This window comes from Camelus bactrianus, chromosome 12 (genome assembly GCF_048773025.1).
Source record: "Camelus bactrianus isolate YW-2024 breed Bactrian camel chromosome 12, ASM4877302v1, whole genome shotgun sequence".
Classification (NCBI taxonomy): Eukaryota; Metazoa; Chordata; class Mammalia; order Artiodactyla; family Camelidae; genus Camelus; species Camelus bactrianus.
Genome location: NC_133550.1, coordinates 22,982,415 through 23,008,692, shown reverse-complemented (window position 1 = coordinate 23,008,692; position 26,278 = coordinate 22,982,415). Strand labels below are relative to the sequence as shown.

The following is a 26,278-nucleotide window of genomic DNA, read 5'->3' as shown; positions in this document are numbered from 1 at the left end:
TTCACTGTCTAGCATGTGCCAATACATAATAGTTGAGTTTTAAAAACATTGTGGGAAAAATAAAGGCAAAGATGTTTATTAAAAAAGGTTAAACTACCACCTCTTGGATTATTTAACGTTCTATACTTGTGGCTAACTCAGGGACCTTTGATAAGAGTGAAAGCCGCAGGGCAGTGAGCCTGACATCGTGTTAAAGTCAGTAGGACTCTCGATGCTAAATCAGGGCTTAGATTTCTGCAGTATCTAGGATAAATATTCACATTGTGTTCAGGAATTCCTATATTCAAATTATTATTATAAATAACCCAATGGGAACTTATATTCAAAATGATTATTTAAGCATGGCATGCCTAAATTAATTCAAAAGGACTTTTAAATTAATCAATTGAATCACTATAAAATTAAGAAAAACAGATTTTTAAAAGTTTCTTGTAGTACACACACAAAATCAGACAGACATACAAGTACACACACACCTTATCACCCTCACCCTCCCCTCACACACACAGGCGAATGTGAAGAAACCCAGAAAAGAGATAACACTTATATAGGCAGAAAGATGTGTCCAGATCATCAGAGTCAAGTCAAAGAGAATAGTTGAGGTAGTTTTTCAAGTATTTGGGTCAGAGAAACACACATTTACCTCAGATACTTGGATAATTGCCTCTGCTTTCCACTTGCTTTGGCCAAGAAAGTTTGCCACAGAGACAGACTCAGGATTCCATCTCATCAGTCCTTGCAGGACCGAGACGGGAAAATGGCCCTCGCTGCCCACACTGGCTGGAAACAGGGACTGACTAGGCGCCATTCGGAGGCGGCCTGACCCCACTTGGCACTAAACTGCACCAATGCGCCTATTAATAGTGAAGCCCGCCAAAAATTAAGCATTCTCCTTTCCATCAAGAACCATCAAATTCAAAAGCTGCTAAGGGCCGTTGTTCCATAACTGTTAAATGCTGAAGCGGAAGTAATGAGCTGAAGTGCGTATCTGTTTATAATAAACTCAGAACTTAGCAAATAGCCTGATAGTTTCAAAGTTAGAACTTACTAGTAGTTTAAAAGCTCTAGGAAAAATAACAGCTTTCCTAATTACTACTAAAGTTATAAAGTACATCCATAATTGGAAGTTCTATTTCTCAACGTAAGTTCAGTGTAAATTGACGTAAACTCAAAGGAATGTTCAAATAGATCAACAAGGTAGGTAACTCATTCAGAATGAGTCACAATAGTGATGCTTTAAGATGGATCTTGAAAGTGATCTGCTTTAAAACTTTATTTTACAATTTAAAAAATTAAAACCTAACAGTGTAAGGGCTATAAACTGGTAGACTACATGATAAAGCAAGCCCTGATGTAAATTTAGATTGCTTTTCTTTTTCCTCACTGGTGGACGGTGAGAGAAATTTCCTTGCAGGATTTCTTCTCTTCTTCAGTCAATTGCTCCTCTCTTTGTCTTATAATCAAACTGATCAGCTTTTGACAAACTGGAATTTATTCTCTGCCACACAGTCGGTCTCACCCATAATCAGCAGACTTGCTGTTCCTTCTTGATTTCAGAAGAGTAGGCAGGAAAGTTTTAGAGCACATAATAGCTTGGGATGCTTTTAGACGCTCTACCTCACTGCTCCATCATAGGTTTCATACATCAGTGTATATTTACCAGACAATAGTGCCAAATTATGCTGACAGTTATGTCAGATTACAAGAGCAGGACAGACAGCGCTATCCAAAACTCTTTATGGGCATAAATAACTGGCAATTAGTTCATATTTTGAAAATTTCATAATATGAAATTAGTTCATATTTTAATTTATGTTGACAAAATATTATGTTTGCAACTCCAGTCTTTATGCTGTGAAAAGACATAATGTAAAATAAAAATATATATAATTATATAATTTAATGTATAATATATGAATAAAATAATATAATTGTATGATATATTATAATAAAATATACATTATGTATTATATATTTATTATATTATATAGGGATATATAATATTTATTAAAGGTTTATTATTTACCAGGCACTATTTTAAGAAATGGATACCATTATTATCCCCATTTTACACATGAGGGAATTGAGTCCCAAAGAAGCTAAGTTACTTGCCCAAGGTCATACAGCTAGTAAGTAGAAGGGCAAGATTTGAATATAGACAGTCTGACTTCAAATGCAACACCCAGCTCATTGCTATAACATAATCAAACACTAATTCAAATGCCTTCAGTGAGAAAAATAATCAATGTGGAAAAAATTTAAAATGTAGCCTTTCCCTTTTTAGTAAGAAATGTTTATTCTATAGAAAGTCACCGATGCAGATTTTGTGATTTTATTTTTGCCTTTGATATAGTTTATGGTTGGTTTAATAAAAAGGGGGAAATACAGCAATTTAAAATATATTTTTTCAGCTAGTCAAAGTTATAAAATTGTAATTACAATAGCAGAAACAGTAAATAAATCATAATAGATGGTTTTAAGCTTGATTTTAAAATGTGTTCTTTGGTTTTAAAAAATAGTTCATTTGAAACATTTAAAATGTTTTAGATTAGAATATATGTGTCTAAAGGACTTTCACATAAATTTTATCACGCCATCCTAACAAAATTGCTGTGTGCTCACAGTGCAAGAACCAGTCATCCATTCATAGGCAAAAGATGTTCAAAACAGAAGAAAAAGAAAATGCAAATATTCCTGAGAGCTCACGTTAAAAAGCCAGAACTTGGCCAGTTATCTGTGCTCCAAATTCGCTACAGAACTCACTTTTCCTCACTACTCTGTAATGTTCAACTTCCCCAACTGTAAAAATCAGATCATATAATTTTTATTATACATCTGTTTTACTGTTGGAGTATGTTTGTTTTTATCAAATTAGTTAAATTGTCCACCCAAAGGCATTGATAACTCAAAATTCATTTAGACAGTAGAGTAAAGTTTTAAGTTATTGGAAATCAGAATTTCATAATATCTTCTCTTTTAGGCTCATTTTATTTAAAAAAAAGAAGAGAAAAATGCCTTAGCTTCATCACTGAAAAAAGTAACCAATAAAAAGACTCAATTGTATAAAATCCCTTTCTAAGCAAAACTATTTTTTAATTTATGATTTTTTTGAAGTCTGCCATTTCCAGTCTCAGGAACGTACGATTACTTCCTTCTGGTGCCTTTTGCAGACTGGCTTCCTGCCACCAGCATCTCCTCCCCACCAGCCAACCACACCAGCTCATGCCGTGGAAATTTGACGGGGGTCACAGAACTTTTTATACCTAAGCAAATGCAAATGAAGGCAACTTGGAGAAAGCTTTTACTGACTAAACCTATGGTCAACTTAAGAAGTTGCAGAGAGGAGATTTTAGTCCTTTTGAAGTCCCATCACATAGCTCCTCAAACTGCCATCGTCACTGCTATTAAGACATAATCAGAGAGAAAGGGAGAAATGTTAAAAGGGTCTGCCACTGATCTGGAATTGTTATTGGTTCCTACATACCAGCTATTTCATGGTTTGTGTCCTCCCTAATTCCTCCGCAAAGGTGACTACAGGGTCCTGTACTAATGTGACAGAACCCTCCTTACCTAAATTTGGCTGAGGACATCACATTAGTTCAGCACAGCAGTTTACCTGCCCCATACACTCATGAGTGGATGCAGATTCTGGAGTAAATCCAAAACATCTTTTTTTTTTTTTCCAAAAAGTACACCACCATTTTAATTTCTAATTGTCCAATGCTAGTAATGATCACTCCGTGGACATGGGCCAAGGTCAGGAAGTTGGTTGTGGTACACGTGCATTTCCCAGAGCACTGCTTTTTTTTTTTTTTTTCCCCCAAGAACACCAGCCTTTTTATCTGAAAATGCATCTGGATGAAAGTGAATGAAAGTTAGCATATTAAAAGGATAACCTTGATTCCATTTCATTTTTACCAAAAAAGTACCAATGTATGAATTTTTAATATTACGAGTAGCAAATAATCTGTGACCCCCCCAGAGTGTAGCCAACCCTGGTGTGAGTGTCATTGAATAGTCTGAGCTCTGTCTGAGTCTGAGGAATACACTTCTGAGTGTCATCTTCCTACAGTTTTACTCGCTCCCAATAACCAGTGCATGAGCGCCCTTCCCTCCTCCCCAGTACCCTCCTGAGAAGTTCTCCAGGGGCTAGGGACCATTTCCAGTTGGAACACCAGGTACTTCTGATGTCCATGGTTTAAAGAACTTGGAGGACCACTGTTTGGTATGTTCCTGCAGACTGGAAGCTATGTTACTAATTCAAGAAATAGCCCTTTAACATGGAACAGTTTAGGGAGGCTCCCTGTGTGACTGTTCGCTGCTCCCTCTCTCCGCAAAATATACCAAAAGTTCATTTAAAAGCGGGAGAAAAAAAAAAGAATATATCTAAAATTAGCAACTTCAGTTCTCATCAAAAGGACTTGGAAGTCTCTTGTGTTTGAAGTGACAAATGTGTTTTGTGACCTTTGTTACCATTTATCATAGGGCTAAATTAGCAGTCGGCAGTTTTCTTTGCAAGTTTTCCAAGATACTATTTCTCCTGTTTAAGTAACTATCTCCAGGGGAAACTAGTGGTTATAAAGTGGCCTAATACGAATCATCCAACTCTCCCTGGCTATGGTTAGGGAAAAGAGGCGGATGATCATCTTGTTAGTTACATAAATTTCTGTAGTGATATAGTTGTATTGGTATTTGCCTACAGTCGTTAAAAGGTCTGCACAGTGCAACAGAAAAGGTATGCCTTTTGGCGTGAGGCAAACATGGATTACAAATACACTGCACCTGCTGAGTAACCTGGGGTCTTACGCCAGTCAGTTAATCACTATAAGCCTCGGAGTCCATATTTATGAAAGAGAAAAATGATAAGTTACAGTTCACACGTAGCCCATGGTGACTTTTTATAAATATTTTCTTCTACTTCCTTCCCCTTTGCTATTAATATCTATATAGACCTAAAATATAAATATAATATTACTCAGGACAGAGATTCCTACGATTTCTAGCCCAAACCACAGATTAATTTTTCAATCACAGGTTAAATTCATCTGTGGGATTTTTTTTCCCCCTTAGTTAGAAGCCTTGAAGGCATGAGCATACATTTGAGTGGGTAGACTTGTGTTATGTAGAGTGAACTTATAAAGGGTCTAGGAGTTTGGGGTTTTTTCAGTGTGGGTGGAGGGTTCCAGTTACAACTCGGTTCTTCAGAAAGTCAGTCACTGTTTCTGAGGGAAACAGGTTTGACTGGGTCAAAGCTTGTCACTTGGGTCTAGGAGAAGGGATTTTTCTTTGTTCATTAATTCAACTTACCCATTAAGGACACATGACCAATTCCCATAGTGCATGGCTTCCTGCTCCTAAATGGGCAGCCACACTTGCCCTTCAGCCTTGGTCTTTCCTCTTGCAGGTAAAAGCAGGAAAGATGGAGAGAAAAACATGGTGGATCCTTTTCTCCCCGTCTGTGCGAGCCTGCCTCCAACCTGGTGATCGTTGACACTCACCATATGTGTGAAAACTTTTTTTTTTTTAACATATTATACTAGATTTTACTAATGAACTCAATCTTGTAGCTTCTACAGTTCCCCACCCCAACCCAAATCTAGTTCTTAGAGGATTTTTCCTCTTTTGAAACATCTAAACATACTTTGAGCAGAAAAATATTTTAAGATATAATTATCTAGCTTCACTAATATCTGAAAAATGCCTAGTCAACTAACTCAATATATAATGGCCAAGTGAAATTTTTGTGTTTCCATGCCCTGTTTTTATTTGAAATTACATATCTCAGAAATTTAGCTCATTATCTGAAAAAAAAATTAAAAAAACTGGTGAATTATAAAACAGGATTATTGCCACTGAATGGACTGTTTGACTTACCCAAGCAGGTAATGAACAATGTTGTTGTCAAATTCACTAATGTCATGTTAATTAGGATGGAAGCTAAGGGACATTATTCCAGTGGCCTTTTGTATCCTGGTGCCATATATATTCTTTGGCAAGAAAAGATGAAAAGCAGCAATAAACATCCGAAGACTGCCCACGGCTCTGTAGGTTTTTGGAACAATTCCTGGGATTGGGAAGTGAAAATAGACAGCACGTGGAGAAAATTGTCATCTCTGTAGCAAGATTTAAATGAAGATGACTAAGCCATTATTAATAGCACGCATACCTATTTAATTCCGTTGCCTCCTAACATCAACCTTCTTGAATCTTTTCTTTTGAAAGGAAGGTTGAGACTTTTTGGAAGGACGTGGGCAGAAGTAAGAGATTAAAATTGAAGTGTATATAATTCTTTCTGGAACTGCTTACATTTCATAGTTAGATAATAGTTTCATTTTCCCCTTTGGTCAAAGAGACGTGCTTAAAATTCTTATTTCTTTGCAAGAAATAATTTTACTCTTCTTAAACAAGTTTATAGTTAGCTGTGGGATACCGTATGGATTTCTGATTTAGTGACTTTAGCACCCCTGTTTGTGGTTGGAAGAACACTCAGAAACAATTTGAGCGCTATGTATATTACTCTTAAATAAATACAAAGTTAAAAATAATTTATTAGTCATCGTAAAGGAATACATGGCTCTGGCTCAAAGTGTTACTTATTTCCATCGTCTTTGTTTTATACTTTCTAGTCTCAATTATTGACAGAGAAGAAAGTGTCTTAGAATTTAGACGAGAGATTTAGGTCAATTGCCCTTTTAGTAAGATATTTAAAAATAATTTGAGATTGTCATGTATCCGTAAACATCGTCATGGAGACGTGCATGAATCATCACTGTGGACATCTACTTGCATAGTCCATAACTGAAAGTATACCACCAAGACCAGTTAGGAATATCATTTGGGAAAGAAGAAAAATTAGAAAGGAAACCACATGACCAGTATGATGAGTGCCAAGAAAGGAAGAATATTCTTGTTTGGATAAACTGCGTCAGTATCAGTGGGAATTATATAGACACACTCACCTCCCTTTGGCTTCATTCTCCTTTCTAACGAGGATCTACATTCACTTTCATCAGTGGTAGAAGTTAAAATATAAATGTTACAGGTTAAAAAACTGCCCTGCTCCTATTAAATGGTAGAGATATTTAATATTCAGCTTCTTCTTAACACAGCCTTATACAGCAACAAAACTACACATTGATTTTGTGCTTTATTATCTTATAATAAAGCCGTTGTCCTTACTAATTTTCAGAGCAAGAATGGGCCTGTAGTAAGAAAGGGATTTTAATTGACACATTTTGGTAAAGAAGACACTTGCCTTAATATAACTGATGTTCTTTCAGCATTGTTGTTTCTAGACTTTTTTTTTTAAAGGAAGAGAATTTGTTCTGAAACTTTTTTTCTTTTCCTTAACATGCAAACTTTTCATTAAACATTGCTATTTTAGTAAAAATAAACAGTGAACTACAGGATATCCGTGTCTGGTGCTTTGCTTTTAATTACTTACTGGGGAATTACAAGTGGAAAAAGAATGACACTGGGATGTCTCTCCTGCTGAGGGTCAAGGCTTGTATTCAATGTGTGCTTGGTGGAGTGAAGTCCCAAAGGACCAGCAGTTTTTTTGGGTCCAGTTCCAATTACAGTTGTTTGGGAGCCAGTCAGTGTCTAAGAGGGAGAAAGTATGTTAGGGTCACAACAACGCCTAAGGATGGGCACTGACTCAGGTGATGCCTGGCATAGAGTTACTCACGGCTACTATGCGTCTTGTTTAATCCTGGAGGTTCCAATTTCAAATCTTCTATCTCATTTGACTTACCAGAAAATAAGTCTCAGTGAATGACTAAGAAAATATAATCAGCTTTTGGTGTGTGAATGATCATTTCAAAGAAGGTTTTTTTTCCTGCTTTTTTCCCTCCAGTGTCTAAACTTTTCTTCATTCAATATTACTACATTCCTAAAGAAGAAATGACAGAATACATAAGTAATTGTATTTCTGCCCTTTTCCCTTCTAATTACTTTACCTATGAATGAGAACTGGGTGGAAATAGCTCTGTATTTTGTTTATAAATAGTTTTTTTTCCCCTAAAAACAATAATAAAATTCAAGAAAGATTAACCAATACTTTTATGGTGATCAAAAAGAGTGGGGATGTATTGAGGAGGAAAGATGTGTTTTTCTTTACTTATCTGAGTTAACAGATCACACAAATATTGAAAAAGCTATAATCAATGTTTTATAGTTTTTATTATTTCCTAAATATACACTAGTGCCCAAGTAATTCATATTCTCCCCAACAAGCAAGACCTCTGAAGGAAAGCAGTCAATACCATTTTTAAATTTAATTCTGACGATGCTTTTTTCTAAATAATTGTTTATACTACAATTAACTGAAAAGCTATTCTCATGGCAAATCAGTTGGGTTCAAATCTTAGCTTTGTCATTTGCTAGCTGGGTGACTGTGATCATTTTATTTAATCTGTCCAGGTCTGCGTTTCCTCATCTGTAAAACAGTGAAAATAATAATGCCAAATCATAGGGCTATTGGTAAGAATCATAAAAGTGTTAGCAATGACTCCGATACAATAAGGACTCAATTAAAATATTATTTTTATTAAAATATACAATGTAAATTTTCTCTTTTTTTTGTATCCACTAACGTTTGTTAGTTATGAGTTCATACTGTTTTAAAAATGCAGACAAATCTAAGAAAACAACAGTGTAAATGTGTCAGGGTTCAGTTAGTTCTCTGCAGGTTTTTTGTGGACAGGCACATTTGGGCTGTATGATTTGAATTTCAAACGGGCTTTTTCTCATTTTGCATGGGTTGTGCCAGGAAACCCAGCCTCTTGTCCTGACTCTGTGTTCTGTCACAAACTAGCTGTGAGTCTGGCAATAACCCCTCTGGACTTCAGCATCCTTTTGTGAAATGTACAGATACTGGCTTCAGTAAACTCTAAAATGTGTGTGACCTACATTAGATATCAAAATGTTTCCATTATTTGCCTGTAGTCAGTGATTTAATAGTAAAAACATGGAGAACTCAGAGAAATTTAGGGAAAGAGCATATGGATGTGGCCAAGGAGAGGTTTTTGAACTGCAGATGCTAGGGGAATGTTCTGGCTATTTCCGCAGTGCTTTACTGCGTAAAAAACGTGACAGACACAAGTGTCAGTAATTACAGACCCCTTTTGCCTGACTTTGAAGAATTTGCAAAATATAACGCTAACAAGGACCTGGATAGACTACTAACTATCTCCCATAAGTGAGATTTTATGGAACTTTCTCAATCAGGGATCTCTGAGAGGGATACTTAAAGCCAGAGGGAAAGATTATAATGGGTGAAGATAGCTGAGGGTAATGTAAATAAAAAGGAAGGACAGTCCACAGTGGCAGCCTCTACCTGACGAAGTACGGAAAGGTAGTGGTTGAACGCTATGATTTTGAAAGTCCTGTAGATAAAACTGTATTCATAAAAACTAAAAACAAGAAGCATAATTTGAATATTTTATCCCCTCCTTCATATCTTTTTATCATTTCCTTCTCTTTCCAGCTCCCCAAGTATTTACTGGTAGTGAGAAGAATTGATGAAAAGCCAGGGCTATTCAGAGAAATATTCCAGTTCTTTCTTTTTCCCCCCACATGGATCATTAATGATAAAAGCAAAAAAAAAAAAAAAAAAAAAGGAAGGAAGAAAAAGAATGGAAGAGTAAAATAATTTGTGGTTTAATATACCCAGACATTTTAATGCAGGTCAAATTCCAAAGGTCCTTTCTATCTGACAAATTTCTGTTTCATGATAATTTAAATTTTGTATAAACAGTATCCTTAGCAATCACTGGCTGTCTGCTAGAGGACACCTAAGAAACTGGAAAGATTTATCAGTAGATTAATAACGAAATGACCTGCTTTTAGTGGTTCATTTGCTTATATTTTTCCCTGGTTTCAGTTCTTTCCTTAAAGATGTCTTGCAAGTGTTTGCCCAGTGATAAGATCTTAAAAAAAAAGAAACAAACTTTAGAGTCAGAATTATACATTGCTTTTTGGTCATTGACAAAAAAATCAGAAGGATGGCCAGTTCCTAAATGCCTTCCTTTGTGCAAGGAAACTGGCAGTTGCCTTATTTTATTTTCTACCAGACATGCTTTTCTTCCCATTCTGAACAGAAAAACTGAACAAGTTAACACCAGCTCCACCGCTTTGAGAGCCTTCCTTCTGGGAGACAGCTGGACCAGTTTGTCTCCATAGCATCCCTGTATTTTTTGCTGCGTCCTGATTCCTTAGTACACGCTAGAGAGCGTTCATGTTCCCAGTCTTTCCTTACCTCCATCCAGTCCACCAGAAACACCTTACTTTTGAGTGAAAACAAGTGGTAAATGAATAATCTGGTAAACAGGGCCCTGCTAATCATTAACAAGTATTCCTCCAGTCCGATGCTTTCTGAAGCGCAGAAAGCGCTTACGGGATTAACAATAATAATATTAACAGCTAAAGATTACTGAGGGCTTCATTCTTTCAAGATTTTATTTCAATCCTCACAACAGTCCTATCCGGTCAATTTTTATTACTCCTATTTTGCAGATGAGAAAATGAAAGCTTAGTAAATTTGAGAAACTTGCCCAAGATAATTCAAGGCACAGAATTTAAAGTCAAGCTTGTCTTAACTTTAAAATTTCTGTGCATTAATAGTGTACTTTCTCTGAGGTATTTTTCTTGGGAGATATTTGTAGTCAATTATTAGATGAACAACTCTATATGAAGTGAAATTTTACCAACTGAAATTGTCACACCAGGGTTTTGAGGATATCAACCAACTCCTTTCCATTTATTTTCTCAATTTCACCTTCTTATGATGATAACAATATTTCAAGTCAGATAAGAGAATGGAGATGGTGTTCATGGATGACCATTATGTTTTGAGAACTATCTGAAGGTCAATTGTGATAAATTCATTTATGTCTTCACCAAATATTTGAGAACCCACTATAGTCCAGGCATATATCAGAGAAAAAAGGCATAAATGTAATTTTAGTCTTTTGCTGAACAATGACTGGGTGACCGAATAAATTGTTAGGCACATAGTCCCTGTATGCTAATATACTAATATTACCCAATTTTAATCTGACCTTTTAGGAAATCATTCATTTGCCACTCCAAGAACTTCAGAGAATTACAGCAGGGAAATAATTTACACTTTAATGGTTAATGACCAGCCTATGGCAATTTTGTCTTAAATTCCCTTTAACACTTTCCGAATACCATACCCTTATGCTCAGAAAAAGGGTCCAAATGCCTGCATTACAAGTAAGACTTTCTCTTCCTTTTAAAAATTTTTTTTTAATTTTTCATCTGTAATTTTTAATTCTAATACTCTGAAATGTTCCACTCAGTACTTGACTTGGATGATCTTTTAGGTGAAGTAAGGAACGTCCTGGTTTTGATCAAGAAAGTACACAGTATTCCCACGTGGTTTTACATATGAAAAACACAGTATGTTCTTTCTGAATATCTAATGTGTTCTATATAATTTATGAGGCTGTTTTCATTAATTTTGGATGGTGTTATTATTGTTATGTTTACTTAACATCAAGAAATATTAAATGCATTCTTCCAGATGATACATTTACAAAAATTTATTTACCTTTATTAATTTCTGTTGTGTATTTCCAGATAATAAAATTTACTACCATCCATAGTCTGTGTCTTGTGTTATTTTCATATTAGTAGTGATGCTGTCGTGTTAATCTACCCACACGTTTACCTCCGTGGGACCAACCACAAGGAAATTAGTGAAGGCGTAGAGTATTGCACATACCTTTGCAAAGACCAAAGCCCATGTGGAGGAAAAAGGCCATGTAGACTAAGTGTCTGATTTTCCATTTAAATAGGAAGGCACTTCTTTTCAGCTGAAAGATAAAAACATGTGTCTTAATATTTTATTCAGTATGAAAATAAAAGGTGTTGACTGTTACATTCACTATGCCTAATTCAGTTGGGAATGACCTCCTTGCTGATGCAAAGAAAACATTTGGCATTGTCTGAAATGTCCATCCTAGATGCCACTTTACCACCTAAAGGACCCCCCACACACATTTTAAAAAACAAGAAACCATGATGCACAATATAAGTATCTTGTCTACCGTAATCACGGCATTCACTGCTGTCTCTTACACTTATTCATATGCTGGTCCATTTCACCCTTTTGAAGACAAAGAGTTGTTCAAAAAACCTAAAAGTTATGTCTCATTGATCTTTGCATCTCTACCACCCAGCACAGGGCTCTCAGTTTAAAAGATAAATGAATGTTGGTACTGAATTACGAAGCGTCTGTGAAAGCCAATTTTTTAACATTGTGTTATGTTCTGCAGTAAAAACTCTTCTGGCTTAAGATTCTTCGGTATATTATTTGATGTTTTCAGAGCATCCCTAGTATATCTGAGTTGACAGTTGTTTTCTACATTGTATATAAGTAGAAATATTTATTCTAGTATTATTTCTATGACTGTAACTAACGTGAAATGTATTACCCAAAATGATACATGCAATCATTCCCAGAAACTTCTACTCCAAGTAAAATAAATTATCTATCACATTTAAGGTTATTAAAAGTGTTTGTTCTATTTTGAGGAGGCAGAATGAAATATTTGACTATTCTCATATCTGGACTGTGCTATCATTTCTGATGCTGCATTGGGCGAGCATTCATTAAATCACACTGTCCTACAATCTACTATGTCCCTTTGATGCCAGTTGCATCTTATGAGTCAAAGATGATCACTGCATCTATTTTATGATTCAAGGATTATCATATGTATCCTGAACAATAATACCATTTTAAAGGACAGCATTTATCTCCTTTCTTAAAAAGAAGATGTCATGAAATCATTTAGTAAAAATCATAAATACTATTACTATTGCTTCTTACATTATATTCAAAAGGAACGTGGCAACCCTGATCATATGGTATAAAAGTTCTTTAGATTAATTGCAAGGAGGACGTTTTTGTATTCTAATGTGCATTTAATTCACTAGTTGGGATTCATTGATTCATCACCCAAATTTTCATTGCAGGCCCTCCCGGCCCTCCCGGTGGTCTGCGAATAGAAGACATCAGAGCCACCTCAGTGGGACTCACTTGGAGCCGTGGTTCAGACAATCACAGTCCCATATCCAAATACACGATCCAGACCAAGACTATTCTTTCCGATGACTGGAAAGATGCGAAGACGGGTGAGTTGCATTTGTTGGATTAACCTGTATGTATTTTTAGATGAATTATTGCATCAGAAACAAAAAGCCTTGGACTGTTAAAGAATTTCATCATCTACCCTGAATGAGTTTTTTTTTTTCTTTCTTTCTTCCTTTCTTTCTTTCTTCCTTTCTTTCTTTCTTTCTTTCTTCCTTTCTTTCTTCCTTCCTTCCTTCCTTTCTTCCTTCCTTCCTTTCTTTCTTTCTTTCTTTCTTTCTTTCTTTCTTTCTTTCTTTCTTTCTTTCTTTCTTTCTTTCTTTCTTTCTTTCTTTCTTTCTTTCTTTCTTTCTTTCTTTCTTTCTTTCTTTCTTTCTTTCTTTTTTTAGTATTCCAGTGCTTTGTTAGTGAAGAAAACTACAGCAAACTTATAATTTAAAAACTATAGAGAAAGAAGCAGCATGTCTAGGCCTATAAGGGGAAAGCAGAGAGAGGCTTCCTGGGTGTCTTATTTAAGCTACATGTAATTCTAAGATGCAGCAGGAAAAAATGATAGAAAATGGAGTTTTTTCGGCAAATGGCATCTATAACTTATTTATGACCCTTTTTATCCAATTATGTAAGTACTATACTTCTACATTAAAAAAAAAAAAAGCCACAATTGATCATATAGATTGAGCACCCAGATCTTACTACCATAACCCTTTACTTCCTGAGGATGACCTTGCCTCGCTTGAATTTTCTCCAAACAGGTTTTTAAAGCAGTTTAGTATCGCAGCTTTCTTTTCCCCACCTCATATTAAGATTTCCTAAAAGTAAAAGCTAATTAAGAGGAAGTGGGTAGTTGCTGTTGTCTGTAAGTACTGCCATTGTCATTTCCTCATCACCAGCATACACATCGCTTTATTTTCTCCTAGAACATCAAAGAAGATAGAGGACTTTTGATAAAATAGCTTGTTTATATTTGTCATTGTTGACAATATTTTTAACCAAACTTGTAGTTGTCATAATTTATTTTAGATGCATAAAGAAGAAGCATAGAAATATGGGCTCAGCTGTCATCAGAGGGGAGAAAAGAGATAAAAGTGAATAGAATGTTCTTTTTTAAAAAATGAAAGAGTTCATCATCCCAGCAAAGCTTAAACCTACTCATTTTAGTTTTATCTTAATATAAGGGAATTTATTTGTATTGCTCCCTGAGAAGTTTTAATTTAGATTCACTTTTTCTGATAATTCCTCCCTATCATAGGAAATGAATGAAATATAAACTTGAAATCTGTTACAAGGGTTTAGGGTATATTTTCGTATTAAGTAATTCTCCACATAAGTGTATGAAGTTCAATCAATTAGACACAGGTGAAACATTTCTATTACATTATGCTTTGCATGTAAGAATTACCTATAAATATACTTGGCAAAATCAGACCATTTGAGAAACAATTTTAGAAACCATTTAGATGTTTAATAAACATAAAGCATGAGCAATTTCTACTTCTCTGAAGAGAATGAAAATGAATGATAATGAAAAAACTGTAGGTAATATTATATATCTAGCTAAATTGACATTGTTTATAGTACTGGAGAGCAAATGAAATAAACACATGGTTAAAATTTGGTTTGGCTTTAAAAAAGGAATAATAATTGTCATTTCCATTAGTTATGAATGCTTACCATGTAGCTCAATTAAAACATGGTTCTCATTTAAAAAAAGTATTCCTCTATAAAGCAAGTTCCATGAGGGTGAAGACTTTTGTCTTATTCACTGTTCTATCCCTGGCAGTTAGATCAGGACCCTCATTGTAGATTCATTAAATATATATTTGTTGAGTTCCCACTGTATGTCTGAACCTATCCTAGACGCTGGATACATAGTTGGCCAGCAGTGAACAAAACAGAGAGAGAACAAAGAAACCAAAAAACAACAAACAAACAAAAACCCTGCCTTCAAGGAGCTTACATTCTAGTAGGAGAGAAGATGGTAATAAACAAATAATTCAAATGTATAGTAAGTCACATGATGATTAGTGCTAAAAAGAAATAACAAAGATGGGGGATGGGGAGGCAAGGGTTGCATCTAAATAGGGTGCTTCTTTTTGTGGGTGTTGATGCTTTCTTTTTTTATGTGTATATGTATATATTTGTTGAAGTAGAGTCAATGTACAATGTTGTGTCAGTTTCTGGTGTACAGCACAATGCTTCAGTCATACATGAACATACATATATTCGTTTTCATATTCTTTTTCACCAGAAGTTTCTACAAGATACTGCATATAGTTCCCTGTTCTATAAAGGATGAACTTGTTTATTCTATATAATACAGTTAGTATCTGCAAATCTTGAACTCCCAATTTACACCCTCACACCCCACTCCCCCCTGGTAACCACAAGTTGTTCTCTATGTCTGTGAATCTGTTTCCGCTTTGTAAGTAAGTTCATTTGTCTTTTTTTTTTTTTTTTTTTCAGATTCCACATATAAGTGATATCATATGGTATTTTCCTTTCTCTTTCTGGCTTACTTCACTTAGAATGACAATCTCCAGGTCCATCCACGTTGCTGCAAATGTCATTATTATATCTCTTACTTTCCTGCCACTCCCCCAGCCACACATGGGCACTTACTTATATTCAGTGTAAGGCTCAGAATGCACAGAGGGTCTCAATTTTCCTGCTCTGATCTTGGACTTAAACAGATCTGAGGTGCCTGTGCCTTAAAGGACGGTCTCTCAACTCTCTTGTCATACTCCCAGACTTTCTTGAGTACACCTGGTGAAGCCTGCAGAAAGGAATTGGTCAACAGCCAGACTCTCCTAGATCTGGGGGCTCCCAGGGATTCAAAATAGCCATGTCAGTCTGCACTTTGTCTTTAAATATCCTTGAAAAGTTAAACTGCTTTCTTCTACACATCGATGCCTAGGTCCTCCTTTTCGCTATTAGTCTGCAAATGATGATTTTAGTTGATTAGACTTCTTCACAAACTCAGCTCTCTGATAGGCTCTCAAAAGCAATATTTTGTAGATTCTCTTGCATGTTCTTCTTGTTAGTTGTGTAAGTAAAGTTCTCTTGTGACTATATCCTAAGTGGAAGTGAAAAATACGCAGAGATGAAGAAATAAAACTCATGTGGTTTTTATTTACAGTGGTGTCCACTGAAAAAAGGAAGGTACAAGATTAATTCAGTTTTATGAAAGTGATTATTTACGGTGTTCAATTTTTTCAAAGATACCAATGTTCAACATTCCAAGGATTAAATTTAGAATAATGAGGTGAAAGAATAGACTGTATGTCTTTAAAATGATCTACAGTAATTATCACTCCTCTCAAACATTTTAGGGGATGGCCAGCAGAAATATAGTGTCATTCCTAGGGTTCTACAGGATGCTTAGGTCACATTTAGATGTTGTGTTTGATTTCATGCTGCTACTTTCAGGGGAAAAAGATATAGAATATTATTGGTGATGGTGTGTGTGTTTGTACAGAAGAGGGAGGTTGACCAGAATATAAAGAGGACCGGAAACCACGTTATCAGGGAGCAACTGAGAGGAGATGGGATATGTTCTCTAAAAAGGGGAAGAAAAGGTCTTTATATGTAAAGTTCTATCATGTTGAAGATTAGAATTAATTGTTATAAATCCTCCTCAAATATCATCTTAACATATTTGTGTTTCTTTGGATTTTAGAGCATTTTCTCAGAATAGACTTTTGTCAGTTAAATTATTGAGTATAAATATGCTTAAGCCCATGAGCTATATGACAAGCTTACACTGAAGGAAGGTGGAATAAGTTTTTATTCCCATCACCAGTATACAAGTATCCCTTGTCCCAGGTCTTTGCTGAGTGTTTAGTATTTTCTGTTTAAATCTTTGCCAAATTGATGGGTTACAAAAATGAAAAGAGCATTCGGCTCATCATAGGAGATTCACATCTTAGAATTTACCATTTTCTTTTTTGACTTTCTGTAGCTTCACATTTGTTGTTCTTGCTTCAGATGTAAATTGCTGGATTTTTGTGAAGCAACAGGCAAATTTTCCTTAGAGAAGAATTAATGAATCACACATTCTGGGATGCCAAAGCACAGTTTGCTTCTTTTTTTGCTGCAAGGAACGCCTCTGGCTCCTCCCTGAGTCCTGCCAGATGATCTATGGGTTGAGTCTAGACCCTTCAATGTTACACTGAGTAGTTGTGTCAGAGCCAGAGTGAAGCCTTTAAACGCCCATTTTCATTCTCAAGCAACAGACCTGCTTTTTCAGGTAGAACCCCCAAGTGGGTCATCCTTTCTGAGTAGTTTCAAATACTTGGGTTTTGGAGGCAGATGGAGGATCCTAAAAGTTCTAATTGTTTTTAAACCCCAAGGAAACAACAGGACTCACTATGGCAACCTCCAAGAATCTGGAACACGAGGGATTACATTACCTGGAGCTATCCTTGAAACAGTCTGTTTTTCAGCCTGGAGGTCATTTTGGCTTTCTGAAGCTGCTCAAAGAACTAGTGGGTGTGGTCTGAAGGCAGAGCACCACAAAGCATGGTTGCCAGGCAACTAAAACACTGAATATTGGCTCTGAGATACCCATGAGACTTGCTTCACTTTTCCTCCAAAGAATAGTCAGAAACGTTTTATTCTGAGCCTTATGGACTCAAGGTATTTGCAGTTAGATCTATGGAGTAGTGCTCATGGCTGCTTGTTAAAATAAGACCTTCTCAAGGGGATCTTTTGACCTGAGTACTAAAGTAAGGAGTGTGTCTCCTGCTGTATATCCCTTTGCTTGAAATTTATGCTTAGCAGTAAAACCAAGATTTAAACCCTTATTAGATTAATATACAACATTTTAGTTGTTTATAAAGAGAAGCCTCTGGCAGGCTTTATACTGTTAAAATCTGATTTTCAATACTGAGATTATCTGTAAAATGTGGCCTGACTCAGAACTGACCCAGTTAAAACTCAGGAGCTTGAGACCCCAGTTCTAATTCCCGGGACATGCCTCTAATGTGCCAACTACTCCCCTCTCCTCTGACTCCAGGAATAGCAAACAGGTTGCAAGGAACTTGGCTGAAGAGAGGGGACACAGAGTCCCTCTGCTCCTGACTCGTGTCCACTTGGCTCGAGGCATGAATCTCCTTCCAAGGCAAAGATGACCTTTGCTTCCAACCTATCTGTGTGGGAGCTTTTGGAAAAATAAAATGTGTATCCAATAGATCCTACCAGAGCAGAAGGGGTTGGAGAAGACTGCAAGAGGTACAAATCCATTTATCGGGACATTGAGGGCTCAGAATAAGACAAATAAAATGTGTACTAAAGGTAAAACACGTCAGCAATGGAGGAGAGAAGTCAGAAAGGACCAAGTCACAGTTAAAGAGAGTGGTTGAGGGCTTAAGGGAAGGAAAACAATTTTCACCCTGTGCTTTAGACAAGGCGGGATAGTTTATGAGCTGATTATAGGCATTAGAGGTACAGAGCATGGTAAAGGAGCGTCCTCTTTTATTCTACCAGCAGCCTGCCTGATTCAGGGTTGAAGGAGATAATAAAGTGATTGCTGTACACGTGGCCTGCTCCCTGCATTGAGATACTGTCCCTTCTAAACCACCACAGCTTTTGTATTTATATTTTATTGCTATTTTTTTAAACAAATATTTATTGAGTATTTCTATTTGCAAAACATCATACTAGGTCTTCCAGGCCCCTGAGGGATTCCAAAACATGAGTAAGTAAAATGGGGGGAGGGTGGAGCTCACTGGTAGAGCGCCTGCTTAGCATGCATGAAGTCCTGGGTTCAATCCCCAGTACCGCCATTAAAATAAATAAAAAAATAAACCTAATTACCTCTCCCCCCCAAAAATAAAATAAAATGAAATAAAAACATTAAAAAAAAATAAAACAAACATATATATGCCCATAAATGATAACCAGGAACAGACAAGGGGAACATGAAAACAGATGATGAGCGTGGCCTCGCACGGGCATAGCCAGTCTTGCGTTTTCCAGCTGTAAAGTGACGCTATGGGCTGCTGAGTTCAAGACTGGAGCTGGGAAAACAGTTAGAAAGCAACCTTTTAAATCCTGCTCTTGTGATGTGGTATGGGTCAAAATTCCTGCCCTGTTTGGGGGAAAGGAAAGCAGACCAGATACACAGTCACTTTTATTTCTAGATACATTTTTCTAAAATGATTCATATTAGTCATTTTTTGCTAAATTAGCCTACTCCTTATATAAATGGCTTCATTCAGGGGGTATTGTAAATACATACCGAAAACATGTTTGTTTTAGATATTCATCTCCTTATAGGTACTGATGTTAATGGATGTTAACAAGAATGATAGTAATTGATTTTGTTCTAAAAAGAGGAGTTTTCACACCTTGAGCCATCCTTGTAGAGAATATTATTGTGAACTTACAGATATCAAATTCCTTCCCTCATCACTCAGAAGGTACATTCTGGAAGTTCATGTTTCTAATGTCCACTTTCTGTTTCCCCTTTTCAGAGAGCTGTTTGCATCACTGGGCCAAGGCTTTCCCTCTGAGGTTTAGCTTCTCATGATCGTAACTCCAAGGCTTTTCGCTCATTCTGCTCTCTCCACCTTCAGACTTCATTTAGTCACAGGTCCTATTCCCCATCTAGAATCCAAAGCCCACCATCAAAGACCCCAGTTGACTTTTCTTTCTTCAACTCTCACCATTCCTCCAAACAGTTTCTGTAGTCAAGTATGAATTTCTACTCTTAGAACATATCCTTGATCTTCCATTTGTTTGGAGATATTTTTGTACTGGATCCTCAGATGTGCTCCAAAACAGTCTATCAGCTGCACTTTTAACTGTATATCCATCTGGCTCAGTCTACACCTGCCCTTACCTGTTGACTGCCCAGCTGCTTGGAAAAGCCCCAGTGTAGCCATTTACCGTCATGAGAACACTGTGTGCCTTTGCCAAGAGGGACCCTTTAGAATGGTTCCAATATTCCATTCTTCAGGTATTTAAATGGTCCTGGGGTTTTACAGCATAAGAAGCAGCGGGGGAGGATCAGACTGCCTCCTTAACCATTCTGTTACAATTGCTTGGGCTCCCCAGACTCACAAAGTCACAAATATTTCCATCAGCTTCTGCCTTTAAAGCTCTGTATTGATTCTCTAGGGCTGTGATAACACATTACCACAAATTTGGTGGTTTGACACAACAGAAGTACAAAATCAAGGTGTTGTCAATGCTGTACCTTCCCCCAGGATCCTAGGGAACAAAATGTTCCTTCTTCTCCCAGCTTCCGGTGACACCAAAAACCCCTTGGCTTACGGCTGCATCATTTCAATTTCTGCCTTTGTGGCCACATTTCACCTTCCTCTTTCATACATTTCTTTGCTGTATTTCTCTTATAATGACACTTGTTATTGGATTTAGGGCCCATCTAGATAATCCAGGATAATTTTATACAAGATCCTTAACTTAATTTTAGTCTCAAAATTAAAATGGTCTGCAAGATTCTTTTTCCAAGTAAGGCCACGCTCCCAGGTTCTGGTGATGTGAACATAGACGTGTCTTTTAGGGGGTCACCAGTCAAACCAATAGAGCCTCTCCTTCCACAGGAAGCTCAGAATCATTGCAAGTTTCCAGTGAGGATGAGGGGCCACGCTACCCAGGGTCATAACAACCAGCTGTGCTATTTTTTTTCCTTTTCTCCGCAAAGAGTTCTTCACAAGTCAAAACTTCATCTTCCCTCTTCCAGTTACCTAAAATAAGTTCCTATGTATACAAATTAAGACAAACAAATTCTGATTTGGTGTGAAGGAATGGCAGAGGAGGTAAGAGATAAATAAAAGAGGCAGAATTAAAACAGAGGGGCAGGCAAAGCTAAACTTGTAACCAGAAAGTCAAAAATACACGTCAAATACGTAAAACAAGTTCTTAACAAAATAAGAGATTGGATGGCAAAATGAGTGTCTAGGAGAGTTATGCCACAAGTACCACAGACGGCAGCACGAGGCATGGGAGAGTCTGAGCTATATAGGAGTTTATCCAGAAGTAAAAACTGGACACCAGGATCCTCAGCATTTATTGTGGTGATGGGTACAGCGTCTTAAAAAGCTACTTATTCAGGGTCTGCAGTGCCAGATGAGAATTCCCTAATTTGTATCATAATGAATCATGCATGAGCCTCAGGGAACACATTTTCCAAATAAGTGATGTACAGGTATTTACATACATACGTGTAGGTTAATTATTAAAAACACATGTGAAAATATTTTATGAGCGCTTAAACTAATATGTGGTCCTGCCTTGGTTGTACGCTTTATCATACCTCAATTAAATAAGCAATTCCAAGTCATAGCCTGCCCATAATTTGTAATTTTCCCATTAATATCTAGTAGCATAAATCCGGAGAAATACTTAATACATCTGAATGAATTATTTTAACATGTATTGTCACTGCCCCAGATGATTTGGTATGAATCTAAAAAAGAAACCAAAAAGAACATAAACAGATAGTCCCATAAATCATTCACTACCCATACACTGCAGGGCAGTCCATAAAACTTTTAACTGCCCATGTGGTACCCTTGCCTCTGGAAATCTCTCTGGGTTCTGCTTTCAGAATCTACCTCCTTTCTATTCAGGGTGTTGCCAGTGGACTAGCAGCAGAGACATGAGCCGGGAGCCCACTGGAAGTTATGTCTCTTCCTAACTTCTTATCTCTCCTCTTACTTCCTTGAACTGAACATTTTGTCATTCTTCATTTTTATTTTTATTTCAGCTCAGTGGAATACGTTTCGTTTTCTGAAAACAGGAAGATAAACATGGGGAGTTATAAAAGTAATGTTACTCAGCTAACGTTCTCTATTTTGATGTTTATTTTCTTTAGACCCCCCAATTATTGAAGGAAATATGGAGGCAGCAAGAGCAGTGGATTTAATCCCATGGATGGAGTATGAATTCCGTGTGGTAGCAACCAACACATTGGGTATAGGAGAGCCCAGTATCCCGTCAAACAAAATTAAAACAGATGGTGCTGGTATGTAGGAGAAACGTTATTAAATGTAAAAGGCTTATAAATTCTGTGACACTGTAACGCATAATTGAATGCTTTGGGAAATAATGCTCTGAGGTAAGTAATTCACCTGAAAAATGTGTGTATAGGCATTTCACATTGGTGTGTCCATTCAGGTGTGTCAAGACAGTCAGAAATTAAGAGGACATATGAAGCCTAAGAATATTTTTACATAATTAATGGGAAACAGGTAGATAGAGAACACTGAATAATCCACTAGACACCTCTTAAATGTAGTTAGTATTTAGAATATAAACTTTAATGTAAATTCTGAACCTTAAGCAAGTAGACCCATGCATAAGCAGGCTCCAACATTTGGAAGGCTCATGGTTTTTCGTGTCTCTTGAAGACATTTATAACTGAATGGCCACGTGGATGGAGGGGATGGATACGGACGGAGAGCAGGGTGAGTGGGGCACGGGGAGAATGGGGCAGGGACCCTCGGATCTGCACCACCGGGGGAGTCACAGCTTTGTAGAAACAGCTGTAACGGGTTCCTTCAGTATTGGGTGTGTCATTCTAAACGTGCTCTCTTATCGCAGCTCCACCTTGGCTACTCTTCCAATTTAAGTTCACACTTTTGTGCTAAATACCAACTCCATTTTTATAGCCTTTAGTACAAGAAGTACCCCGCTCTATTTTCTTTGTCCCTTGCATTTTTAGGCAAAAATATTGTGATTCTAATAATAGTTCTTCTTTATTATTCCCTGTCTATGAAAAAGAAAATGTTTTGCAGACTCTCTGAGTTTATTTTCACTGTGCCTTGCCAAATTTCAGTGCTCTCTTTGGGGGAAAATATTTTAAATGGATGACAGACAGCCATTAAAATTCTACTGTGATATCTTAATATCGTCTCTCCACATTTCTGGATACCTCAATTTCTTGGCCTCACTTCTAACTAGAATTATAAATTCTACTGTCTTTAGTTTTTAAAGCCAAGTTATTCACAGAAACTGCCATCAATAAACAGTCTCTTAAAGTTTCATGTAATTTCCCAGAGAAAACTGATGATTCTGTAATAAAGGAAGAAGATAAACACTAAATTACTGAGCTGTGCTGAGTATTTTCACATGCACTTCAGCTAAGCCTCGGAAGAATACTTTGAGGTTGGTTCTGCAATCCAGTGCTCATTAAGAGGCAGTAAACTCGGAGACACTAAACAGTTCACCTAAATTAATATAACTACTTGCAAGATTCAGAATTCAAATCCAGATCTGTCTGACAGATCTCACATATTAAACGTTCTCTCTTAAAGGTGGTTTCTCTGTGACTCTAAAATCATACCCACTTAATATGAACCTTTATTAATGTTCCAGTCAAAGCTCATACTGCATTCTCAGTTATAAAACTAGATATGACTTAGACACTGATTATTTTTGTTTGTTTTAGTATATCCACCTGTGAATGAACACAGTTGTTCCTTTTTCTCTACCTCACAGAAATCTCATCAGGACATGGGGGTGATGTAAGAGAACGCAGGCACCGCGTAGCCAGGATACTTGTGTTTGATTTTGATTATTCTCTAAAGCTTCCTAGGTCTGTAACAGAGGCTGCTGTGTGATGCACTGAACACAGTTGCTCTTTCTTGAGAAACAAAAATAAAAAGGAAATGGGACTTTTCTGACGGATGGTTTCAATCACCTAATTCGTGCTGAGGGGTCATGCACTTGATTTGATTTAACAAGTATTCATTTTCAAAACAAAATTGCAAACAAATTAAATGATTAAGTCGGTCTCAGTAAACTTACTTCAGTTAAAAATTATAACATGTTTATCCCAGGCTCTTTTTATCTCATTGAGCTTCCTTAATTTTCTCTGATCTGTGGACTAGTGAAATACGAATGAATTCTGATCTGAACACATCTTTTGAGGTACGAAATTGTTCATAGGGAGGGAAAACACATTTTGTTTGGCATAGGGGTACACCCTCCTCTCTCCTTCTTAGGAACTCTGTTATCAAAAAATTTCTTTATCACTTAGTTCAGAAAATGATTGCTTTAGTATATACTGGTTGATCATCTGGACAGAATTGCCATAAGATCTTAAATTTATTTTTAATCCCAAAGTAGAATTTTAAATGCAATGTGTTTTTAAGAATCACAATAAAAACCAATGTTCCAGAGAGAAAAAGTCAATCTGTTTCTTTCATATCTGAATCAATGAATATAATTTATATTTAATATTATATTTAGAAGAAGAGGATAATTTTTGATGGGCTCACTACCATCAGTTTGTATGTAACTCTGAAGACCTTCCAACCTCAAAAGTCTTCTCGCTTTAGAAACGCTGGGAAAAATTTGTTTCAGACTCACATCAAACCTAACATTTTGATAAGGCTGTTACCTTCAGCAAACAACTTTTGGCATCACCTTCGTAAAGCGTCACCTCTGACGTTATGTTTGTTCAAATGGTATTTTGTTAAGGAATTCATTCTTTTTCTAGTGTGCATGGAACATAACTTCTCTTAAAAGCCTTCAGAACCAAAACAAACATAAAAGTGATAAGAAACCAGTCTTATTCACAATGCAAGATACGGCCCTATAGTGATATAATGAGACGATTCATTGCTTTCAGTTGCAAAAAACAATAAATCCTGTGACCTCTAATACATTAGTTAATCTTTTATAAGAAAATATTTTAGGATCTTTTATTAATCTGGCTGTGTGGCTACCATGTTTTATGTACTTGCTGTTTGTTATCAGATACATTGCCAAGCCCTCTGCTTACATTGCTCCATTTATTCCCACCATAACTTGATGACGTTGGTATTATTATTCCTAAATTGACAGACAAGGAAGTCAAGATTACACTGGTTGATATGATGCAGAGCTGGGACTCAAATCCAGGGCTCTGGAATTCTAAAAGCGTCGTTCCTAAGCCACATTCTGGGAGGGCAGTGTGCAGTATGGTAGCTCCAGGACACTGATCCCTCAGTAGACTCTTGATTCCATCTTTTAAAAGCTCTGTGATTAGAGGCACATTACTTAACCTCTCTGAGCCTCAGTTTCCTCATTTCTAAATGGAAATTATTTATCTTATGAAATTATTTTTTGTGATTAAAAAACATGTAAGGAAAGCAGTTAATACTGCCTAGTACTATGGTACTAGTATAGTATAGGACCATAATGTTTGCTGGATAAAAATTGTCATCATGCTATTAATGCCCATTTTAAAGTTTAATATGTTTGTGAGAAAATATTGTCAATTATGCAATTGATCACCTCATTGGCAGTATATTTCCATTTTTATACATTTATTTATATATATAAATATATGTAGTTCCATTTTTATAGAGGATCATGTAATTTCAGGTAGTTTTAATCATCTTAAAGGAATAATTTTATATATTTAAGACAATAGCATTCAACAGACTTTCTCATTCATTCATGTTTTTCCTTTCCTCCTGTTTCCTAAAAACTGAATATTCATAAAATTGGACATTTACATTTTTTATCCTTACAAGAAAATTAAAATACATTCTAAAACAGGGGGATGTTTGTCTTGTCATGTACCATTATAACAACTCTCTGAGAGATGCCAGCATATGTTATGTGGGATAAAGGCGAGCTCCCATTTGATGGAAAGGTTGCTCCTGTGCCTCGTTCTGCTGATTGAAAGACAGGACATTATCAGTGCAGCACATGCCCTTATCTGTCCAATGGCTTCATGTTAAGATCACCGGGCACAGTTGGGTACATTCTTTGGTTTCAGACAAGTGCATTATAAAATGGATGGTCCCAGATGAAGAATTAGAAGATGTGTTTGCAACTCGTTGTAACACATTCAATTCTGACTGTAAGAAAGAGATAGCTGAAGCATCCTTCAAAGTGACGTGTCATTGTGAGGCATGCCCCCACCGCCAGGAGCCCCGCAGGTGCAGGTGCTGAGGTGATAGCCTAACATGGTGCCTTCAGGTTTGTAGTGACAGCTTTGCCGTTTACCTGCCAGGTCAACCTAAGAAGGAACAGAGAGAAAAGAAACATAACACTGGAATCAACACTTTCATACTGTGTATAGAGCTTTAATTCCATGTCTGATGAAGCTATTCTGATCATTTATTTTTTATTTTAAGTATGTTTGATAAAGGAAAAGAATGGAGCTAAGAACATATTTTGTAGCTAGTAGGGTGCTAA

General features: G+C 36.5%; 1 protein-coding gene across 5 annotated transcripts in view; it reads left to right on the top strand.

The window, feature by feature from the left end:
* CNTN1 (contactin 1) overlaps nt 1-26,278 on the top strand; it is a 286,623-nt gene that overhangs the window by 211,491 nt on the left and 48,854 nt on the right. For 4 of the 5 annotated variants that reach the window (XM_045507046.2, XM_045507047.2, XM_010970535.3 and 1 more), the window contains 2 exons: nt 13,006-13,164; nt 21,960-22,109. In XM_045507046.2, the coding sequence (XP_045363002.1) occupies nt 13,006-13,164; nt 21,960-22,109 (309 nt within the window). Of the gene's footprint in view, nt 1-5,404; nt 7,410-13,005; nt 13,165-21,959; nt 22,110-26,278 lie in introns of those variants that run through there. The other variant, XM_045507048.2, reaches the window with a different exon arrangement.